Source organism: Balaenoptera musculus, chromosome 19, assembly GCF_009873245.2.
Source record: "Balaenoptera musculus isolate JJ_BM4_2016_0621 chromosome 19, mBalMus1.pri.v3, whole genome shotgun sequence".
In the NCBI taxonomy this organism is placed as follows: domain Eukaryota; kingdom Metazoa; phylum Chordata; class Mammalia; order Artiodactyla; family Balaenopteridae; genus Balaenoptera; species Balaenoptera musculus.
In genome coordinates, this window is record NC_045803.1 from 27,127,962 (window position 1) to 27,150,499 (window position 22,538).

At 40.8% G+C, this 22,538-nt stretch overlaps 1 protein-coding gene across 12 annotated transcripts in view; it reads left to right on the top strand.

Annotated features, from left to right (window-relative positions):
• Nucleotides 1-8,100: 8,100 nt before the first annotated feature.
• CYLD (CYLD lysine 63 deubiquitinase) overlaps nt 8,101-22,538 on the top strand; it is a 55,309-nt gene continuing 40,871 nt past the window's right edge. For 3 of the 12 annotated variants that reach the window (XM_036833315.1, XM_036833320.1, XM_036833323.1), the window contains exons 1-5: nt 8,162-8,247; nt 8,786-8,862; nt 14,480-15,130; nt 16,291-16,593; nt 18,766-18,871. In XM_036833315.1, coding sequence (XP_036689210.1) covers nt 14,627-15,130; nt 16,291-16,593; nt 18,766-18,871 — 913 coding nt within the window. In that variant the 5' untranslated portion in view covers nt 8,162-8,247; nt 8,786-8,862; nt 14,480-14,626. The other 9 variants (XM_036833319.1, XM_036833322.1, XM_036833316.1 and 6 more) reach the window with 8 other exon arrangements.

Genomic DNA, 22,538 nt, shown 5'->3' on the forward strand with positions numbered 1-22,538 from the left:
TCCGGGAGTCTCTAACAGGAGAAGATTTGGGAACAGTTCTCCTCAGCAAGCAGCCTCTTGAGTGGGCCTTGGCGAAATAATTCTTAGCTGCATTTAATTAACAAGGACTCAGGTGGCTGCTCATCAAGGTGAAATCTGCTTCCTTGAATGGTTTCGTGTGTGTCTGGTTGGTGAAATGTTGTGGCATCTCCCTGGGCCCTTGCCCAGGGAGAGCATGTGTGTGGGTTCTCTTTGTTTGTTTGTTTTAGTTTATTTTATTGCTGTATAGTTGATTTACAATGTTGTGTTAATTTCTGCTATACAGCAAAATGATTCAGTTACACATACATGTACATATTCTTTTGCATTATGGTTTATCACAGGATATTGAAATAGTTCCTTGTGCTGTACATGAGGACCTTGTTGCTTATCCATTCTATAGATCTTACATCTGCTCACCCCAATCTCCCACTCCATCCCTGCCCCACCACCCCTCCCCCTTGGCAACCACAAGTCTCTATGTCTGTGAGTCTGTTCCTGTTTCGTAGATAAGTTCATTTGTGTCCTATTCTAGATTCCACATATAACTGATATCATATGGTATTTATCTTTCTTCACTTAGTATGATAATCCCTAGGTCCATCCATGTTGCTGCATTATTTCATTCTTTTTCATGGTTGAGTAATATTCCATTGCATATATATGTGTGTGTGTGTGTGTGTGTATATATATATATATACTGTATCTTCTTTATCCTTTCATCTGTCAACGGACATTTAGGTTGTTTCCATATTTTGGCTATTAAAAACTATGATGCTTTGAACATAGGGGTGGGTTCTCTTTGTTGGTGGCATCAGGTTCTGTCCAGACCATTCTTTCAAATAGAGAAGATCAGGAGGAAGATGGAGGGGGGCCTGCTTTCTCAGAGGAGTAGACAGAGCAGCCTGTTTGCATGGCACCATCTTGGATTGCAAATTCATCTGAACACAACAGACACCAGCCCTGTCATCAAGGCACTGATGGGGAGGGGAGAGGGAGAAGCAGGCGGAAAACAAGTAAACTGGAAAATATATAAAATAAGGTCCACTGTGGCAAGTGCTAGGAAGAAAATAAAGTTTCAAGATAGAGGGAAACCTTTGGATTGGAGGTTGTTCAGAGACAGGTTCTGCGAGGAGGTGACAGGTAAGGTGACAGGCCCCCAGATGAGAAGGAACTGGCCATGCAAAGAGGGAGGGGGATCTGGGGGGGCATTTCAGTCACAGGGAACAAGCTGTACAAAGACCCTGTCATGGAAGAGAGCTTGGTGGGTGTGGCAGGCTGAATAATCCACCCCCCCTCAGATAGCCAGGTCCTGATCCCCGGAACCTGAAAGTGTTGCTTTACATGGCAAAAGGGACTTAAAGATGTCATTAAGTTAAGGATCTTGAGATAGGGATATTATCCTAGATTATCTGGGTAGACCCGAAATGCAACCACAAGTGTCTTTATAAGAGAGAGGCGAAGGGAGACTTGACACAGAAGAAGGCAAGGTGACCACTGAAGTAAGAGGCTATTCTGCTGGCTTTGAAGGTGGAGAAAGGGGCCTCATGGGCCAAGGAATGCAGCTCGAGAAGCTGGAAAGGGCAAGGACACACATTTTCCCTTAGAACCTCTGAAGGAGTGTAGTCCTGCAGCTACATTTGTTCTAGCCCATTTTAGACTTATGGCCTCGGGGACCGTAAGAGAATTAATTGTGTCATTTTAAGGCACCAAGTTTGCAATAATTGTTACAGCATCCACAGGAAACTAATACAGTGTGTTTGAGGCAAGCTAAGGGGAGAGTCCACCACATGGGTCTGCAGAGGTAGGTAGGGCCAGTTCATGAAGGCCTAGTTGGCCATGGGAAAGAATCAGGGCAGGCCATTGGAGAGTTCTAAGCACTGCGTGCAACCATTTAAGAAGATCTCTCTTGTTCTGGGGTGGAGAAGTGACTGGAATGCATAAAGGTAAGGGTGAGGGAGAAGAGGAAGTAGAGAGACCATCTAGGAGCCATTGCAGGGGAGAGGCAGCTGGGCAGCATCAGGGGATAATCAGTGGAGATGGAGAGAAAAGGATGGATTCCAGATATATTCTAGAGGTCAATTCCCAAAGGTTTACAAATGGAATGGATAAGAGGATGAGGGAAAGTGAAGACTCAAGGTATCTGCTAGATTTTTGACTTGAGTAACTGGGTAGGAAACAAGTTTGGAAGCAGGAGAGACTTCTGTTTTGGATTTTCAAGTTTGAGGTATCTAAGTAGAAAGATCAAATGGAGACGCCACGTTCTGGTGTGGGTCTGGAGCCCGTGGGAGAGGTCACCACCAGATATAACACCATGGGCGTCCTCAGCATCAAAAGGGGAATGGGGTCCTTGGGCCTGGATGATATAACCCAGGGAGAGATTATGGAGAACGAAGAGCTCAAGAGGGCCCAGTTGGGACTACTCTGGTGGCGCAGTGGTTAAGAATCCGCCTGCCAAAGCAGGGGACACGAGTTCGAAACCTGGTCCGGGAGGATCCCACGTGCTGCGGAGCAACTAAGCCTGTATGCCACAACTACTGAGCCTGCGCTCTAGAGCCTGCGAGCCACAACTTCTGAGCCCACGTGCCACAACTACTGAAGCCCACACGCCTAGAGTCCGTATTCTGCAAGAAAGAGAAGCCACCGCACTGAGAAGCCTGCGCACTGCAACGAAGAGTAGCCCCTGCTTGCAACAACTAGAGAAAGCCTGTGCGCAACAACGAAGACCCAACACAGCCAAAAATAAATAAATAATAAATTATTAAAAAAAAAAATTTAAGAGGGCCCAGGTAAGGGTGAACTGAGATCTTGACATGTGATTACCGTCAGAGCTCAGAGTGGACGTTTCCTAACTTGCGAAAGGCGGTAGGTCCACCAAAGGCGTTCTAGGCCTCTGAAGGTAACTTGCGAATTAGGACTCTTAAAATTTTCCAGCAGAGAGGTTACCTGAAAGATGTGTGCTGGTGGCCAATGGCTTATCCGGGAGCAGGCAGATTCCAGATCTGTGCTCAGAATATTTAATTCTTCCACGCAGAAAAAAAAGGTATCAGAGCAGAAGAATTTTTTAAAGAGCTTGAGACTTTAATTAGATTCACCATCATCTTAGAAGAAAAAAAAATGTCAATCTGAGTGTTTTTTCCCCAAAACCTAGAGTGCCAAACCCAGATGCTGAAATGAATACACCCCACAGAAATGTGGGAGGCGGAATCCCATTCCAAGCGGGCTGCGTTGAGACTACATGCAGCATCATTTCATTATTGCACCAACACCTTCACGCCTCCTACCCCACTCGGGAGATTGGCGCAGCACAGTGCGTGAAGCACACAGCGCTCGGGGCACACTCCCTGGCAAGGCCTTACGGGAGGGGACACAGGGCCTCGGGCCCTGGGTGGCAGGTTCCAGTGAGCAGCAAGGTCATGAACAACATCGAGGAACGGCCTGGGCAGTTGCCCTTGGAGAATTACATAGGGGGAGACTGCAGCTGTGCAGACTGGCAATCCAAGCTCTTTGGATTCCCCAAGATTTCCTTTTTTTCCTCTAAATTTAATCCCACCTATCATCACTTCCAGAAAAATCCACAAATCCAATCCCCTAAGCGCTACCCCTCCCTCGTCAATCACCTGAAAAATCCTTCCTCTCAGGAAGGGCTGCATCTCTTCTTTATCTGGACCTTCTTTCTTGACATCTTCAGTTCCACATTCCCCTCCTCCCACCTGCTCTCTCCCACCCCCCAAGAAACAAGGGGCTCCTTCGGGGCCCACCCTTGCCTGATTACTGACTGGTCTGTCTGCTTTTGCCCTTGTCCCTCTGAGTGAGCCCATTAAAACATAAGTCAGATGAGCCAGGGCTCTGATTTAAACACCTCAGGACTTCCCATCTGGTGCCGGCTAAAAGACAAGGTCTGCTGCTGGCCTGGACCACCCCTGTGCTTTCTCTGGCCTCACCCTTGTCACTCACACCCCCATTCTCTGAACTCCAGCCACACTGGCTTCTTGGCTCTTCCTTGGCAACGCCAAGCACACCACTGCTTCCAGACCCTCTCACTTGCCTGTCTCCTCCTACTGGGACACTCTTCCCTAGACGGCGGCATGGCTGGCTTCTTAGTTTCCTTCGGGCCTTTGTTCGCATGCTACCACATCAAGGGAGCCGTTCCCTGAACAATCTACCTAAAATAGCAGTCCCCAACCACCTCTTCGCCCCTGCCCTGCTTAGTCCTCTCTTCTCAGCATGACCACCTGATGCACCCTTGTTTCTTCCTTCCCCTAGAATGTCAACTCCATGAGAACATGGGCTATGCTCACTGCAGCATCCTCAGAATCTAGAACGGTGCCTGGCACATAGTAGGTGCCCAAATATTTGTTGAATGAAGGGAGAATCCACCTACTTAAATGGGGCAGAAATAGAAGTTGGGGTAGATTCTGATATGAGTCACTTTTCTTCCAACACTGCTAGTGTCTCCTTCCTTAGGGAGGAAGGCTTCCTGGGACATGGGATCATTTCCTAATGTATCTACTGCCTCAAAATGAGATTCTAGATGTAGCACAAAGATCCCAATGGAGAGCACGAAACCCTTTTTCTCTCTGTGTATGTTTTCTAAATCACACAGAAATCATTTGTCATTGATAACAGCAAATAGCTCAAACAGGAGAACATGGATTTATAGTTCAGCTGGATTAGTTTAAAGCTGATTAAAGTAATTTCTTTTATCTGATCAAAAAGGGCTTTTAGGTGACTGGAGTACAAGCCCTCAGACAGAATGTTCAGTTGTGTCTAGAGTTTGCCCTTGCTAAGAGAGAAGCACATCCCCGACATGGAGGACTCTCGACTCAGTCATTGACTGAAACACCACACTGGTCTATCATGGGGAAAGCAGTGGTATGGTGTCCTTGTCTGTGGGGACGCCTGGTCCATTTAGCCTCGTGGTTTAGAGTTCACGAATGCACACATTCCTAGGACTGGACCCACGGGAGGCTGGATGAAAAACTGGCAGTTGCCATTTACTGAGATGGGGGAGTGGAAGTGTGGAATATCAGGAGTTCACCTTGGGTTGTGCAACAGGGTATAAAATTAACACTGAATTTGGCAAGGCTGGAAGTAGGGGTAGCCTGTGGCAGCGATTTGGGGAGCATGGGGTGGGGTCTCATGAATAAGCATGACCAGTGCTGCTGTGAAGGTTTTGCTGAGACCTGACTGGGTGTCACTCCAAGTCACAGGCCTCTACCTATGGGTCCCAGCAGGGGACCAGCTCCTGGGAGAGAGAGCTCCATTCAGTTCACTGGCTTTCTGTTGGGGTCCTGCTATGTGCCATAAGAGAAGTATGCAAGGTAGTGTAGAATTACAGTTACTACTCTGCTTAACACCCTTCAGAGGGCTCCCACTGCTCTTGGGATATAGACCACCCCTTGGTCCTTGCTCATCAGGCCCTGCCTGACCGGCCCTTCTGCGCCCACACTTTCTGTGCTCTGCCCCTTCCAGTTCCTCCAATATGTCATGTAACATGTTCCCTTTGCCTGGGGTGCTCCCCTCACCCTGGCTGACAGTCAACTTTCCTACCTCATCTTAAAGATGACTTCCTCAAATAGGCCTTCCCTGGGTACCCAGCTACTTTGATGTGTGCTCAGAGCAGTTCTGTCCTTCTGAGGCTCCCGCTAACCTCCCCAGTTAAGTGATGGTGTAATTATTCGTTTAAGGTCTGCCTTCCTTGCCAAAGGACGAGGGCGGCATCTCTCTCATACGCTGCCGTGTTTCCTGCTGCTCATGCAGTAACAGAACCACCGGTCGTGTGAAGCCAGGGCCAGGCTGAGTGGAAGGGGCTGCGGGGTGGTGGGTAGACAGAGGGGATCAGTGGGGCCTGGAGCCATCGGCAAAGACCCCGGGAAGTGAGTGGACTCTGGCTGAGCCTTAAATGAAGGAGGATTTGGAAGGCAGAGAGGATGGGCATTTCAGTTGGAGAATCCATTTAAACAGAGGTAGAAAGAGCCCTGGCTTGCAATTAGGAGAATCAGGGTCCCAGCTCATCTCCTGGGTGACTGTTGACAAGCTGTTTTCCCTCTCTGGACCTTAATCTCCCATCTGTAAAATGAAAGGCTAGCTTACTAAGGACTGCAAATAAAAGCACCATGACACCGTTTCCCATTTCATCCCCTGGCAGGCATCTCTCTTCCCTGTGAGCCTGAATACAGCTTTAGAATTGTTTTCAACACAGTGTTCTAGGCGGTCATTACCAATTGATAGGAGATGGTAATTGAGGTAAGCCCTGTTTATCCCGTCTGGCTTGGAAGAATATCTGTTGGATGAATTTGGGCCCTGACACTGTCTGATTCAGGGAACCTGTGACAGGAGGGCTGACCACCGCTGGTAGGGAAGAAAGCCCTCCTGAAGCCTAGGGCTCATCAGCACCAAATGCCATCATCAGAAAGGACACAAGGAGGTTCTATGCCAGGGGTGGCAAATTCAAATGCCTTCAGGAGCCAGCAGATAATGTAAATGAGAGAAGAGTTCCAGCAGGATAAAATAGGGAATGGTGAGGAGTGTGGCAAACTGGAGAAAGGGAGAGTGCTTGCCCTGTCTAAAAGGATTCAAAATCTTTCTCCCTTATCCCACTTCCTCCTCCTCACTGTATGGGTCAAGCAAAAACAGTCCTCAGGCTGAATTTTTCTTCCCGACAGCCAGACTGTGACTTCGGAGTCCTATTGACTTTTTTTGGAGAATCTAGATCTAGAAGGGAACAGTGTTGCCTAAGGCCACACTTAAGAGTTAGGCCTGTTGAGTCCCATTTTATTGCTTTCTCCTGCAGTGTGATCATGAAGATGGCTAAGGATGGACTAAGGAGGGACAAGAAGGGATTGAGGTTTTCAAAAGATGTTCATTTCATTCTGGGCTCTTATGGCAAAGGAGATGGGCGGCCTGTTTACCAGTAATGTTAGTAATCACTCCTCTGACTTATTTTATGGACTCATTGGTTTAAATTCTCCAGATTTTCAGAAATGTCACTTTCCACTGAGGAAATTTTCCCTCTCATGGTTAAACACACACACACACACACACACTACGTCTTCCTTCCTCAGTATTAATCACCTTCTCCTATAATTGGTACTTAAAATGTCAAAGGAGAAGGAATTAATTAACAGGAGTATCCGGTGCAGCAAGGCATGCTGCAAGGCTCTGGGACTGATTATAAAAAGCACTTCCTTAAATATTGTGAGCACTTTTGGGAATCAGAAATCTCCCTTCTAATTGAAAGAAAGATCCTTAACTACACCCCAAGTCCTGGCTGGTGGCCAGGGGTGCAGAGCTGTGGGAGGACTTGTGTGGAAATCCTTTCTCCATCACCCTAGGGAGACCTCCCTCCAAACTGGGATAGGTGGCAACGGAGGTTCAGAAACAGCAGGGGTCCCACACAGAATCTGAGGAAGAGGAAAAGACTTAACATTACTGAGCTCTTGCTGTGTGTCAGGACTTTACATACGATTTTTCACAACAATTCTGTAACACGGGCGATCCGATTATCTCCATTTTACAGATGGGGAAATTGAGGCTCAGAGTGATTGAGTTCCCCATGTCACGCGGCTACTAATTGAAAGCGCAAAGGATTCAAACTTAGGTCTTATTCTAAAGCTTTGCTTTTTCGTGGAATCCTGAAATCCTATTCCTAGCTTGCGTTTAGGCTGCTCCCCACCCCAGCTCCGAACTCTCAGTCTACAGGAGTTTTGACAGCTAAGCCAAAAGCGAAGACCCGGGTGGAGCCGGGAGAAGCACAGCGCCCCGCCCCGGCTCTGTTGTTAGCCAATGGTGCCGTGGCACCCGCAATCTTTCGTCCAATCAGCCAGAGCTCCCCGCCCCCCATATCTCCTGTTCTCCTCCCCTCCCCTCCGCTTTCCCTTTGGCTCGACCGAGCTTGACAGAGCGGAAAGTCCCTTCAGCCCGCTCCGGGCCGGCAGCCATTGGAAGAAGGTCTGTCACAGGGCGGCCCAATCAGAGCGTGGTTAGGAACGCAGCTCGGCCTGCGATTGGTTAGCGTCGCGGTTGCCCCCGCCCATCCCTCTCCCTCCCTCCTTCCCTGGGCGGTTCGGAGGCGGGGCAGGTGGGGGCGGGCCCAGGTAGCAGGTTCGGCTGCACTGGGGCTCGCGCGTTGGAGGTAAATAGTAGGGCGGTGGGTGTGGGGCGCCGGGGCCGGCCCGGTACGCGGGCTAGCGAGACTGGGGAAGGGGTGATGTCCCGCCGCCCGAGGTGAGTGAATGAGCTGGCGGCCGAGCGGGCGAGCGACTGGCGGCCCGGTCCCTCGGGCGCCCCTCCCCGGCCTCTGGGCGCCTCGAGCTGCCGCGGCGGCCGTCGGGCCTCGGCGCCGGCCCGTTACTTGCCCCGGCCCTTAGCCGGCCGGGCCCGCGGGGTGCTGAGCCCGCTGACGTCAGCCTGGACGTCCCCACTCCCCGGGGCTTCCCCACCGACACCCCCGCCCCCCCGGCCTTCCTGAGAGGGCTCCCAAGTCGTGGGAGCGTGGTCACCACCGCCAGGACCCCGGGAGAAGAGAGGACTTGGGGGTGGGAGCAGCGCAGGAAACCGTCTGCCCCTTGGGCCCCCCATTTACAGATGGGGAAACTGAGGCACGGTCCGCTGGCTGGCTCCCGACAGCCCGGGTTGGCATCGAGAGCCCTGGGCTGTAATAACTCACATCGGTGCCTTGGGTTTTGGAGTGTTTGTGGCTCCCGTCCAGGAAGAGCAGTCGGGGTTCTGGCCTCGTTAATGGCGTGTTGTGTTTTTCTTTCAGTTCTCCCTTTCCAGGGTGAGGATGGTTTTACACAACCCGGAGTTCTTTAGTTGAAAGGTGCGCTCTATTGAAGCAAGGTATTCATTCTTTTCTTTCTTTTTTTTTCTTTATTGTCATATTAAAGATCTCTGGGGAAATCGTGAAGTCTTGACGGAAGATGGTGTTCCTGAGTTTGGTTTTCAGCCGGCTCAGCTGCCCAGTTATTCATTTACTTGGCATCTTTTCTATTCCACCCTATGGCATTTGCATGTTTTAGGATGGTTGTCACCTTCCAGCCACCAAGCTTTTCAGTCCCCATCATGCCTGCCCCCTTCCTCTCCCCAGGTTCCATGGAAAGTTGTATGCTTAGCTTAGCTTAGCTAAGGAGCATTCCCTGCCTTGCTTTTGATTTCGGGCTAATAGGGATCTTAATAAGATTGCTCCTTTGGCAGTCATTGGCTCCAGGAGAAAAATCCAGGCCTTGAGAGAGGGTGTTCATTCAAGCGTTGGTTTTCTGCACACCCCCTCACGCCCCAAGTAGATTGAATGGTCTAAGAATTTAGCTTGCTTATTCCCTACTGAGTAGTGGGTGGATTTGAACTAGCACAATATTAGGTGAAAATGATTTGCTGGAAATTCTTGTTGAAGTTCATGTACTGTGAATGTTGATAACACCTAGAATATTCTCTAATGTTCTGCTACAAAATTTTACAGTACTCTTTCGAAGAAGCCTTCCTTTGGAGGGTAACTTTAGTGAAGAGCTGATAAGACCAGGGCACTTGTTATATAAAACAACAGACATGCAGCAGGAATGATTTCTTGTGATCTGGCATGCCTAAACTGTGATTTTGTTCAAGGAAGTCTTTAACACAAGAAGAAAGACAGGAGTAAATTATCCTATTCATCAAACTTTTAGTATTTTGTTCCTGATTTTCACACTGTGATCTTAAATTTGTCAAGGTATTTTCATTGGTTGCGCAGAATTTATAGGCATCAGACATGGTGTGAGGATCTGGGAACCCAGTTTCAAATGAACCTCAGAGCAACTTTTCGTAATTTTGAAATATTCCTTATTTGTTTCCTCTTATGTGTGTAACAATGAAGTGGTATAAAGACTGACCATTCCTTCATTGAGCCAGAGAATTAGAATTAGCATTTATTTAGGGAATTAGGTAAAAACCATTAAATACTCTCAACTCCTGAGTCTTTTCTCTTTTTCTTCTTTTAACCTAAAAGAAGCTTTTAATCACTTAAACGATTAGGATGAGGAAATGGAAGTTTGGCTTTCACTGTTATCACCTGAGTTAACCAAGTCATTCATTCATTTCTTATGTACTGATTGTCTAACATACTGTCAGGCTCTTGTTTGGGCAGTGGAAATATAAAGATGAAGGAGTTAGGGAGTTCACAGTTTGGAAGTGCAGTGGCCAGGTTTAACTCCAGTGGGACAGGAGTGTTTCAGGTTCTTCGGAGGACGTGCATATGCGGATGTGGGAGCCAGACTTTCTTCTAAACCTCATAAAACCCACTTGTTTAGGGACTGAATATGTGTGTACTTGGGTCACAAATTAATCTATGAGGAAAACGGACTCTTTTCTGGTCTCTTTTCTGGAATCTCTGCTGTTTGGGAATATACAACCTTGTTCTTTTAATGGGAAATATTCTTTCTTAAAATGGTAATTATTCTAGCCAGCTAGAAGCATTTGGAAAAAGTCCTTTGTATCTTCTTTTTTTTGGGTATGCACACTGACCTCCCTACCTGTTTGCCATGTATAATTATGGGCAATTTTTTAGTGTTGTAATGTTTATTCTGATATACATAGCCCCCTGTGGTTCTTAGAACAAGTCACGATATCTCAGGAGATGCAAAATGTTACTGAATTGCATCTGTTTTTGTTTTCTTTAGTGAAGTTCTTTGAACAATAACCTGATAACTTGAGAATCAAAATGACATTGTTTCTTCTAGATAAGTTAACCATTGTCACTTTTATGTAGCTAATGCTCTTCATCTGTACTATATATTATCTTTTAGAACTAATTTGGACCTTTAATATTTTCATATGAACTTATTTCTCAATCATCTTTTCATTGCATTTGATAGGAAACTGATATTTGTGCCTTCCCACCCTCATCTTGGTTTAATGGCTTTATTGTAGTACAATTAAATTCTCCTTTACTCAGAATCCAGACCATCAACAAGCTTAGATAACCAGATATATTTTCAAATCTCTGTGACCCTGAACCTCATCCGAAATGTTGTCAAAAGAAAGTCCTGTTCAGTATGATTTTAGGGTTAAAAATATTATTGTATTCCAACTCTTTGATAATCTTCATTCAGTACTTATAGTATTTATCAGGATATTCATAATTACTCAGTTTTTCGGCCTGAAGTAAGTACGATGGTATTTTAGATGAATCGTTTGGATACATTTACACTCAAAGTGAAGTACAGTATATTGTTAGAGGCAATTTTTAAACAATTAGACCTGGAAAGTAATAAAAGAACACAAATGATGGCAGCCATCAGTCTTAAATCTTCTGTATTTTTCAGTGTCTAACACTGTGCTGAGTCCATAAAAATACTAAACTAACAAACCTTGATTGATAAAGAACTCACTGACAATGTGATTTAAGTCTTTCCCATGTGGTCTTGAGTCAGTTTTTACTGCTTGGGGTTCTTTAAGACTTAATTTAAGTGTTGTGCATATCCCAGTGAAAGAAGAATGTGGGCATCATATTCATTTCTACAGGGAGGAAAGTCTGTATTAGCATATTCTGCTGTAATGCCAGTAAGTTGAGATATTAATGATCATTAAATTTGTCTTATATACCTGTAATAGAGCCATAAAGTTCCCTGTTCAACTTTCTCTGTCAGTTGCAATGAGGAGCATCAATTTTTAATATGATAATTCCAAACCTATTCTTTCTTCATGTATTCTTTTTCAAAGAGGAAAAACCACATCCTTTTTACTTTTTGGATAATGCTTTTTAAATATTTTATAACTTTTGTTTTGGCTATTCTAGTTGTCTAACATGACCCATCCTGTTAATGAGTTAAGCTCACTCTGACTTGTGCTAATGCAAGTCAGAAAAAAGTTACTACTCCTTGTGTAGTTAACTTTAAAATACAGTTCTTATTAACTATTATTAAATCGCCTTCAACCTTTTTATAAACCAAAGTAGTTATATTTTACTGTGGACTGTCTCTTAAATGATTTGCAAAAAAACAATCTTGTAATCAAATTCATTTAAAGTAGGGTGTCCTAATGCCTTCCATATAGTGATTTAGTTTTGTCTTGGTAATATTCCATTAGCACTGGTGGTTTTTATTTTAAATCATGACATGGATTGTTAAGCTAGAGCATCAATAGAGCAGAAGTTGTTGGCATATACTAATTAAGATTCAAGGAATTTCTTAATTTTAATATTTGAAGATATAATTTGTAGGAACTTAAAAGATTTCATTTCAAAATAGAATTGCCATACTTTAAAAACAATTTTTGGCCAAAAATATTTAAATATATTATAAAGAGAACAAAACAACTTCACTTTTTTAGGAGTTGCTTTTTGACCGTCTCATCCTTGTGGGAACAACCGAAATAATGTCTGTGCAATAAAGCCTATGCACTTTACTCCTAAAAGAGCCGTTCAGAATTTATGCATTCCTCTTTCTGTTATTGTTTTGTTTGTTTTTTTTAAACACACAACCATATTTCGTCACCTGGCTTCTCAGAACTGATTAGAAGCAATAATTTGGAAAGCAGCAAGGCTGTAAAAGAAGTCAAATGCATGTTGCAGGAAACCACAGAAAATGGCTGATGGCAGGGGAAAACCATAGACTGTAAATCTACAGAAGGCAGGTGAAGAACTCAGAAAGCATGATGTAAAGCCTCATAACAAAGTAACGAACACCGTTGCATATTGAGGGTCACACATAATAATTTATATTCATGTTGATAATTCAGTGATTAAGATAAAAATGAGGCTATTTCCTTGTTGAAAAATGCTGACATTTAAAAAGAATTTTAGTCAGCAATAACAAATACTTCATTTGAGGACTTTTAAGGAATAGAGCCAAATTACGGTTTGGGTCGACTTCCTAAGGGGTTTTGTTTATACGGGGTTTCCACAGGTGTCTTATATAAGTAGCAAACAGAAATTGATCCTGTTCCTGCTGAAGAGACAGTGCCCTCAAGTGGAATTAAGACAAACACATTATAAAAAAAGAAAAAAAAAAAAGAGAGAGAACCACTTTATGCTGCCTGCCCTCACTAAATATTGTGCATATGTTTGTTGTGCATATATTTCGATAATGTTGACTTGAGGAGGTGCCAAGCCCTTTTACCCTGTCTTGGTTAATCTTCATGTCTCATTCTGGCTTGTAGAGGGACAGACTTTTAAAAACTTTACCATTATAGAGAACCTCACTATCTACCAGTGCGTTCTAAAAGAAACGTTATTCCGTGTGTAGATTTGCCAGATTACACATTTAATCATTAAGTTAAATGGTTAAACTTAAAATTTGGCTCTTAAGTTTTAGGAGTATTTATTTTTTAATTCCAAGAATAAAATAGATAAATATGATAGTGCTATCATCTGCTGCTATTACCCAGAATAATGGAAATGGATATGGCTACCTCAGAGAAGGATGGAATAAATACCGTATTCAGAAACCAAATAGCCACATGCATGTGACAGAGAATACCTAAGAACTATTGTTTTCAGTAAGATAATTAATTAACATAATGAATTAAAGTCTTTACTTGAATTGATGAAATTGTGTAGTTTTAAACCAGTGATTCAAGTAGGGTTGAGAAGGCTATTTTAATTGCAAAAGATTAGTATTCTTATAAAAATTTTTAATGAAAAATTGAAACTGAAACAATCTTTCATGTATTCCTTTCTAGTATACATAGTTAAACTTGTGGTATAAAAACATTTTATATTTGATGCTGTACTGCAGTTATATTTCTTCCTTATGTAGTCCAAGTTTTGATGGCTACAAAATTGATTTTTAAGATATCTTTAATATAAGCAGATTTATAATATCTGATATTTATGATTGAGAGAAATTAAATGATAGCTATGATTAATACTATTAACATTTGCCTAAGGACAAAATGTACAAGATTATGTAAATGAAACTGAGTTAGATATAATGTTCCATTATCGAACTATGGTACACAGATAAATGAATTGTGGTTGAAGTTTCAGAATGTGATTTATGGTATTTTTATTGATAAAAATGTTCAATATAATAATTGTGATGGGTAACTTTTTACTTAAACTACCTGTACAGATATATATATATAAATAGCCTTTTTGATTTGTGTGTGTTGCCCAAATATAACAGCTTATCCATTTAAGTTAGGCAGGATCTATTAAAACTTCTACTTCTGAAAGTTTGAAAATGTCAGAATATGTATATAAGGTTATCTTTTACTAAAATTTGAATTCATAAATTTCAGTGCCTTGGAAACAAACATTATTGTATTGTCTTTGGAGATAATTTACAGTTGAATCTCCTTAATTAAATATGCAAGATTACAGTAGAAACAAGTAATATAGTATATCTTTTAACCTTTTAAGATATTTTTGGAAGTATGTCATTAGTGTGTGTTTTTTACTAGTCCAATGAAGAATTTAAAAAGTCTTTGACCTTAATTTTAGTTCACATAGAGTGAAGTGTAAAGTTTCTTTTTGCTTGTCCTCCAGGCATTTTGATTTGCTGTCTTTTTACAGCATGGACACCAAATTGCTAAAAACATGGTTTGGGACTGCCAGTGAATTTATCTTTTGCGGTTTTACTACACTCTTAGTAGTTCCCTTTTTTTGAGTTAATGTTTTGGAGTTGATATCACAATGAGTTCGGGCTTATGGAGCCAAGAAAAAGTTACTTCACCCTACTGGGAAGAGCGGATTTTTTATTTGCTTCTTCAAGAATGCAGTGTTACAGACAAACAAACACAAAAACTCCTTAAAGTACCAAAGGGGAGTATAGGACAGTATATCCAAGACCGTTCTGTGGGGCATTCAAGGATTCCTTCTACAAAAGGCAAGAAAAATCAGATTGGATTAAAAATTTTAGAGCAACCACATGCAGTTCTGTTTGTTGATGAAAAGGATGTTGTAGATATAAATGAAAAATTCACAGAGTTACTTTTGGCAATTACCAATTGTGAAGAGAGGTTCAGCCTGTTTAAAAACAGAAACAGACTAAGTAAAGGCCTCCAAATAGATGTGGGCTGCCCTGTGAAAGTCCAGCTGAGATCTGGGGAAGAAAAATTTCCTGGAGTTGTACGCTTCAGAGGACCCTTATTAGCAGAGAGGACAGTATCGGGAATATTCTTTGGAGTAGAATTACTGGTAAGTTTGATAAGCCATTTTAGTGGGCTGTGTTTATGTGTGTCTGTGTCTGTGTGTGCACTCGTGTTTTTTCCCCTTTTAAATACAAAATAAGTTTTCCCCGAAATCTTCTGTAATTTTTAATATTCATAATCCTTAGGATTTACTTTCTAATGGTAAACTGAGATAATGCGAAGATGCTGCATTGAAAACTTTTAAAAACTACCTACTATAGTAGGAAATGCAAGTAGATGATGTAATTATTGAAGACTTTCGTATCTTAGAAATTTTAACATTGAATGTTAAAAATGAACTCTATCAATTGTAAACGAATTCATTACTTAAAATTGTTAATTATCCTGTGATATTATCATCTGTAGGTTTCTCAGTTTTTCTTAAAGTGTACTATTAAGTAGTGAATTTTGGTTATATAAGTTGCAGCAGTTTTGACTTGCTTTTAGTTGTCCCTGGTAATATATGTGAAAATCATCTTGGAATTTGTTTTTACTGAGAAGAGAACCAAGAACTCTGTGATAATGTTTCCAAAATTAATATTAATTCTCAAGAACTTAAATGTCCGTTATATTTTGACATTATTGCAAATAGAATTTCATGCCTTATTTGCTTTTTGATTTAATTTTTTAAAGCAGCAATTGTAAAACAATTGGAGATTTGAATCCTAGCTATGCCATTTACTAGCTGGGTTACCAGGTTATTTAAGCAAGCCACTTCTCTAAATCTGCTTCCTCATCTGTAAAATAGTAATATTAATACACAACTTGCAGTGTTTTTGTGATATATTGATTCAGGATTTAGCACAGTGGCTGGCACACAGTAAGTGCTCAATAAATGGAGCTAGCATTACTGTCATATTAAAGGAAATTTTTCTTTTTATGACAAAATTTTTGTTAAAATCACAATGTAGAATCTAGCCCAAGCTCTCTCACAGTAGAGTTATGATTTGAAATTATCAAGTAATTTTATTTCAACATCAGATACAGTTTCTTCCTTATTTTTTAAACACCCTAAATTCAATATCAACTTCTAATAATTATATTTCTTATATGTGTCATTTAGAATTTGTTCAGTGATTTCTCTGAAGTCCCCAGAGTGGATCTTTTTCCTTAGGGATCATCTTTCTCTATCAGTCAATTTTTTTTTTTCTCTCATTTAAAAACTAGGAAGAAGGTCGTGGCCAAGGTTTCACTGATGGGATATATCAAGGGAAACAGCTTTTTCAGTGTGATGAAGATTGTGGAGTATTTGTTGCATTGGACAAGCTAGAACTCATAGACGATGATGACACTGGATTGGAAAGTGATTATGCAGGTCCAGTGGACACACTGCAAGTTGAACTTCCCCCTCTGGAAATAAACTCCAGAGTTTCTTTGAAGCTTGGAGAAACTATAGAATCTGGAACAGTTATATTCTGTGATGTTTTGCCAGGCAAAGAAAGCTTAGGATATTTTGTAGGTGTGGACATGGTAAGAAACTTTTGAATTATGTTATCTTTGTGAATATATCTATTAGTTTTATGACCAATTTAGGTACAAATTAAACACTTTGAATATCTAAAATGGACTAATTTGTAGTAATTTAAAGAACACTTTCTAATTTGTCTTTGGTAAAGGAACATTGATAGGGGACAGGAGTTTAGCTATAGATTTACACTTACTCATTTTTCCTGTTTGAATAAACTAGAATAATGTTTTCAGTCTTTAAATTTGCTCTATAATAGCTGACCAATAAACAGAAAAAAACCCCACTGAAATATATTGCATGATGTCTTATTTTTCTTTATTTTGAAAAGGGTTTTTTTTTTTCTGTAATCTGTGTTTCTCTTTTTGTAATATTTTACTGAATTTAATTGGCTGATCTGATTTTAATGAATAGTGTGTAAAAGTCATTCCTGGAAAATATCAATACCTGAATAGAGGAAAGGCACATTGCTTTAGAGGAAAAGACAATTAGAGTGTCTTCTTAGGATGTAATTCACTCAAAAGAGGTTTTTTTTTTTACTGTGGTAAAATATATGTGACATAAAATTTACCAATTTAACCACCTTAAAGTGACATTGAGTACATTCACATTTTTGTGCACCCATCACCCCTATTCATCTCCAGCCCAAACTGAAACTCTGTACCTATTAAACAGTAACTCCCTATTACTCACTCCTTTCAGCCAGTATTCTGCTGGTAACCAGAATTCTCTCTGTCTCTGTGAATTTGCTCATTCTAGGTGCTTCATTAAGTGGAATCATACAGTATTTGTCCTTTTGTTTGTGTCACTTATTTTTAATGTTACCTTACAGTCATATTTGTTAATAATGGTTACATCCCAATATGGCAAATTGGACGATACCTGTGGGATTAAGAGAAGGAGGAGAAAAAGTCTTGAGAACATTTTTCTCATAGATTGAAAATTTGGACAAGAATTTGTTAGGTATAATGAAGGAAATTCGTGCGGAATTATTAAATACTAGAAAGAGTTGGGAGAGGATGTAATAGACTTGTACTCACGGTGTTTTTAGTGATTATTTTTATCAATTCAGGTACACTTTTTAGTAGGATATGAATGTTCTAGCGTAAGTTTCTCTTACGCTGTGCTTGGAAATTCTAGGAAATTCTATTTGATACCCATTAGTTAGACAAACGTTACTATGTTGTTTAGACAAACACTTACTGAACATTTACCATGTGAGAAGTTAGAGCCAGCGTAGAACATGTGGGTCCCTCGGGATAGCTAGAAATAAAGCACATCTTTAAACCATTATTCTTTAAATATTCAGAACTTGTTTAGAGAAGAGATTGTGGGCTGAGTGGAGGGAAGGTTGGAGAAAGAGGGCCACTGGTCATTGGGGTTAGTTTCCTCTTGATTTAGGTCATTTGGACCTTGAACTTGGTAAAAGCCATTTAGGCCTGTCGCCCCTTAGATGGCAGTCTAGGAAGCATCTTGTTTACTTGGGGCAGGCTGCCTAGTGATTGCACCGCCAGCTTCTCCCCCTGCCTCTGTCTGTCTTCCAGTTGGCTTGTGCAAGCATTCATTCCAAACCCCTCTAGTGCACTCCTTGAAAGGAAAGTTCTGGCAAATGCAATAGTGTTCATCTCCTATTTCTGATGACATTTCGCATGCTGTCCATATTGGTGCTCAGGGCAGTTGTCTGACTGGGCCGTCTCTTAATCTGGCTCCGTGCACAGCACTTGTACAGTGCTGTTCGTGGAGTACATTTTTATAATTAATATAAAGATCTCCATTTTGGAGGGAATTCTTGCATACCCATAAAATGACAAAAGAACAATTAAAAAAATAGACTTTCTGTCTACAGAAAGGCACACAGGAATTCAAATTGAATATTTAAGTGCTCAGGGAATGTGAAGTGACTAGAGCAAGCTAGGGTTAATTAGGGGCAGATTTCTGGCTGAAACAGTCTATGATTAATACATCTACCTATGTAGATGGATTGTTATTGTATAGATAAGTATTGTCCAGTGAAATATGACAAATGCTTTTGATCCCTTGCTCATCCATGTGTTTACTATGGCTTGATTGTTCTTGGATCTCATTTGTTGGAGGATCCTTTTATGGAAAATACAGACCTTCATATTTACGTTTTGTTGAGGAGGGTTTTAAAGTTTATTCTATTATTTAATTTCTAGGATAATCCTATTGGCAACTGGGATGGAAGATTTGATGGAGTACAGCTTTGTAGTTTTGCAAGTGTTGAAAGTACAATTCTCTTGCATATCAATGATATCATCCCAGGTATGTTTTCTTTGTGTTTTAAATATTATGAAGGCAGAGCTTCTAAGACATATTTCGTTATGAGGATGTAAATATAAGCTTCAAGATGCATTTTTGGAACTTGACTTTTATATTATGGAATTGTTATTACATAGACTATCCTTCCTTACCCCCAAATAAAAACAATATTTAAAGATTTGCATTTCTAAAAGTATGTGAGTGTGGGGTAGCATTTATTCATTATTGTTCACTTTTTCATTACGTGTCCCTTCTAAGTGGGTGAAAAAAAAACCCTTTCTGATAATTACAAGGGTCAGAAAATGTAATAAACTGCTACCTGTTTGAGTGAGAGCCTGGTTTAAACTAGAAGCCTTTAAGCAGAAGTTGGTCATTTAATATAATCTAATATACTGTGGAGAGGATTCTTGCTGGATGCCCTACAATATCCCTTCCAGTTTGGAGAATGGCGTAATTGATCAGGCTTCATGACTCTGTAGTCAGAAACAGATCACTCAACTTCTACATCTTAAAAATAATCTTAAGCAACCTTTTATTTTACCCCAAACAAGTAGCACCTAATGGCTGCTGTCAACTAATTGATAAATTCCTATTGATAGCAGCATCAACATCACCTTCTCCCTGCTCTTAGTAGAATTCCAATTATAAGCTAGTCTATTGGTAGTCATGGAACTAACAGAGGCAATCAGAGGTGGTGATTCTTATTGAGCATTGAAAGTCTGCATTCAGTAGCCACAAATTATGAATCTCTTAATTAGATTGGACATTAATTCTTAATTAGTTTCTACATTCTTGACAAACTTATAAGGTAGGTCTTAATTATCCCCATTTTGCTGATGAAAAACTGGGGCTTAGATAGAGATAAGACTGACAAGGATCAAGTAAGATCCTGGTTGATTCTGGTAGAGCCAGAATTCCAATCCAGACTTGTCTGATTATAAAGCTCTGCCCTGTCAGTACCTCCTCACCCCACATCCTGTGTGTACTTAGGATATGAAACCCTGCATAGAAGAACATGATTCTCAGCCTGACATGTATACTTGGGAATATTGTTTCCATGGAGATGTATTTTGTCTTTAATTCTTTAAAAGCTGAATTTTACTATAGCAAGGATCACAACTGAACAAAATGGTTTTTTTGCTTCCAGTGTTATTTCATTATTGTTGATTTTGACACATAACACTTTTGAGTTCCCCAAAACTCAAAAGGTCATTTCAGGTCCTCAGTTTCTTTTTTTGTAAAAATGAAGGAGCTAATACTAAGTGATCCTTGAGATGCCTTCTAGCCTGCCCTCTTTGTCCTTCCTGTTTCCCTGTTGGCTTGGCAAGTAATAAATGCTTGTTTTGCTGAGTTAGGAAATGCTTTCTACGTTAGCTTTTAGTCTTACAGCAAGAATACATTTACTTAGTTGGAGGTATGGGATTCAAATGATAGCTTTATTTCGATTTTGCTTTGTAAAACTCTGACATACTTTGTTTTCCTTGACTTCTTTAAAATCAGTTTTTAATTTCTTACACATTGGATTCTTAGCTATTTCTTTGCTTCCCTTTGGAAACAAATGGTTTACATTCAGTGGGAAGCATACATGTGCTTGACATTTTATCTAGTAATATTTAATTTACCTTTTCATGACTGCTTATGGGAAAACACAATTTGTGATCTTATAAATCAAAATACTTTTTAATGTTACAATAAATGCTTATTGTTTAAAAAGCAGTTTTGTAAAAGGTTGTTCATTCATCAAATATTATTAAAGCCTTACTTAGGCTTCTTTTAGGTGTTGAGGATATAGTAGGAAGCAAAACAGGTAAAAGGTCTTCCCACATGGAGGTTTTATTCTAGTGAGTGAAGACAGACAATAAATAAGACATATGGTCAATTAGATGGTGATTGCATGGAGAATGATAAGGCAAGGTGGAAGGGGAGTGCTGGGTTGTGAGGGGTGGGATTTTTCTACTTTATATAGGGTAGTCCCAGTGAGCCTCTCTAATGTGGTGACATTTGAGCTCTTGACATGGAGATTTGAGGGCTTGGACAACTTGAGGAATGGCAAGGGGTTCATTGTGGCTTGAACGAGGGAGAGTGATAGGAGAGGTAGTGGAGCTGGACCAGGCAGGGCCAAGTGGGCTGGTGTATGGATTCTTGGCTTTACTCTGAGGGAGATGGGGAGCTCAGGTGGGTTTTGAGTGAAGGACAACTTAACCCTAACTTACATTTTAAAATGATCGCTTTGGCTGTGTGTTAGAAGGCAGAAACGGGGAAATCAGGAGGAGGACTGTTGCAATTATCCATATGAGAGATAGAGGATGGTGGCTTGGATTGAGGTGGTATATTGGGGTGGTATATATTATATTGTTTAGTTTAGTCTGTTTTTAAACTTAGTATAAACAGAGTCACAGTGATTGTATTCTTTAATGCTTGCATCATTTACTTAAAGTGTATTTTGAGAGTCTTTCCTGTAGATGATGGTATTAGTAGTCTGTTCACCCTCACTGCTTCATAGTATATTTCATTGTGTGAATACTTCATGATTTAATAACCCATTCTAATGTTAATGGATGTTTGGGTTTTGCGTATTTCCGTATCCTCTTCAACACTTGGTACTGATTAATATTTTTGCCAATCTGATGCCTTTGGGAAATGGTATCTCAAGGTGGTTTTAATTTGTAGTTCCCTGATTACAAGTAGGGTTGAATAACTTTTCATATGTTTATGGAACATTTGTGTCTTCTATTAAATACCTGTTTGTGTCTTTGCTCAGTTTTCTATTGATTTGTCTATTTATTGATTTATGAGTTCTCTATTTTAAACTTTTAATAAATATTTTTTCAACATTTTATTATGAAATTTCAAACATATGGAAAAGTTGAAAGAATTTTATACTGAACATCTCTATTCCTACGACCTAGAGTCTACAATTAATATTTTTGTACTTGCTTTATCATCTATTTATCCATCCCTCTATCCATGCACTGATCCACCTTTTTTTTTTTTTTTTTTTTGGGTTTATTTATTTATTTAATTTATTTATTTATGACTGTGTTGGGTCTTCGTTTCTGTGCGAGGGCTTTCTCTAGTTGCGGCAAATGGGGGCCACTCTTCATCGCGGTGCGCGGGCCTCGCATTATCGCGGCCTCTCTTGTTGCGGAGCACAGGCTCCAGACGCGCAGGCTCAGTAATTGTGGCTCACGGGCCTAGTTGCTCCGCGGCATGTGGGATCTTCCCAGACCAGGGCTCGAACCCGTGTTCCCTGCATTGGTAGGCAGATGCTCAACCACTGCGCCACCGGGTAAGCCCCGATCCACCTTTTTTTAATGCATTTCAAAATAAGTTACAGACATCAGTACAACTTCCTCCTAAATACTGTCAGCGCGCATATAATTAACTAGAGATAAGTATTTAGGGTTTTTTTTTTCCTTTTGAGATAGAAGACATACATGTAATGAAATATACATTGTATCATTTGAGTTTTGACCAATACAAATACCCTTGAGTTTAGTACTATCAAGTTACTAAAATAATTTTTAATAAGAAATGCATTCACATAGCTCAAATCAAAATAATGGAAACAGTATAGGAGGGTTATCTTGTTTCCATTCTATCCCCTCTGCTCCAGTTGCCCCCTCACTCCACTCGCTTGCCTCCCACTAGTAAACTATTTTTTTTTAGT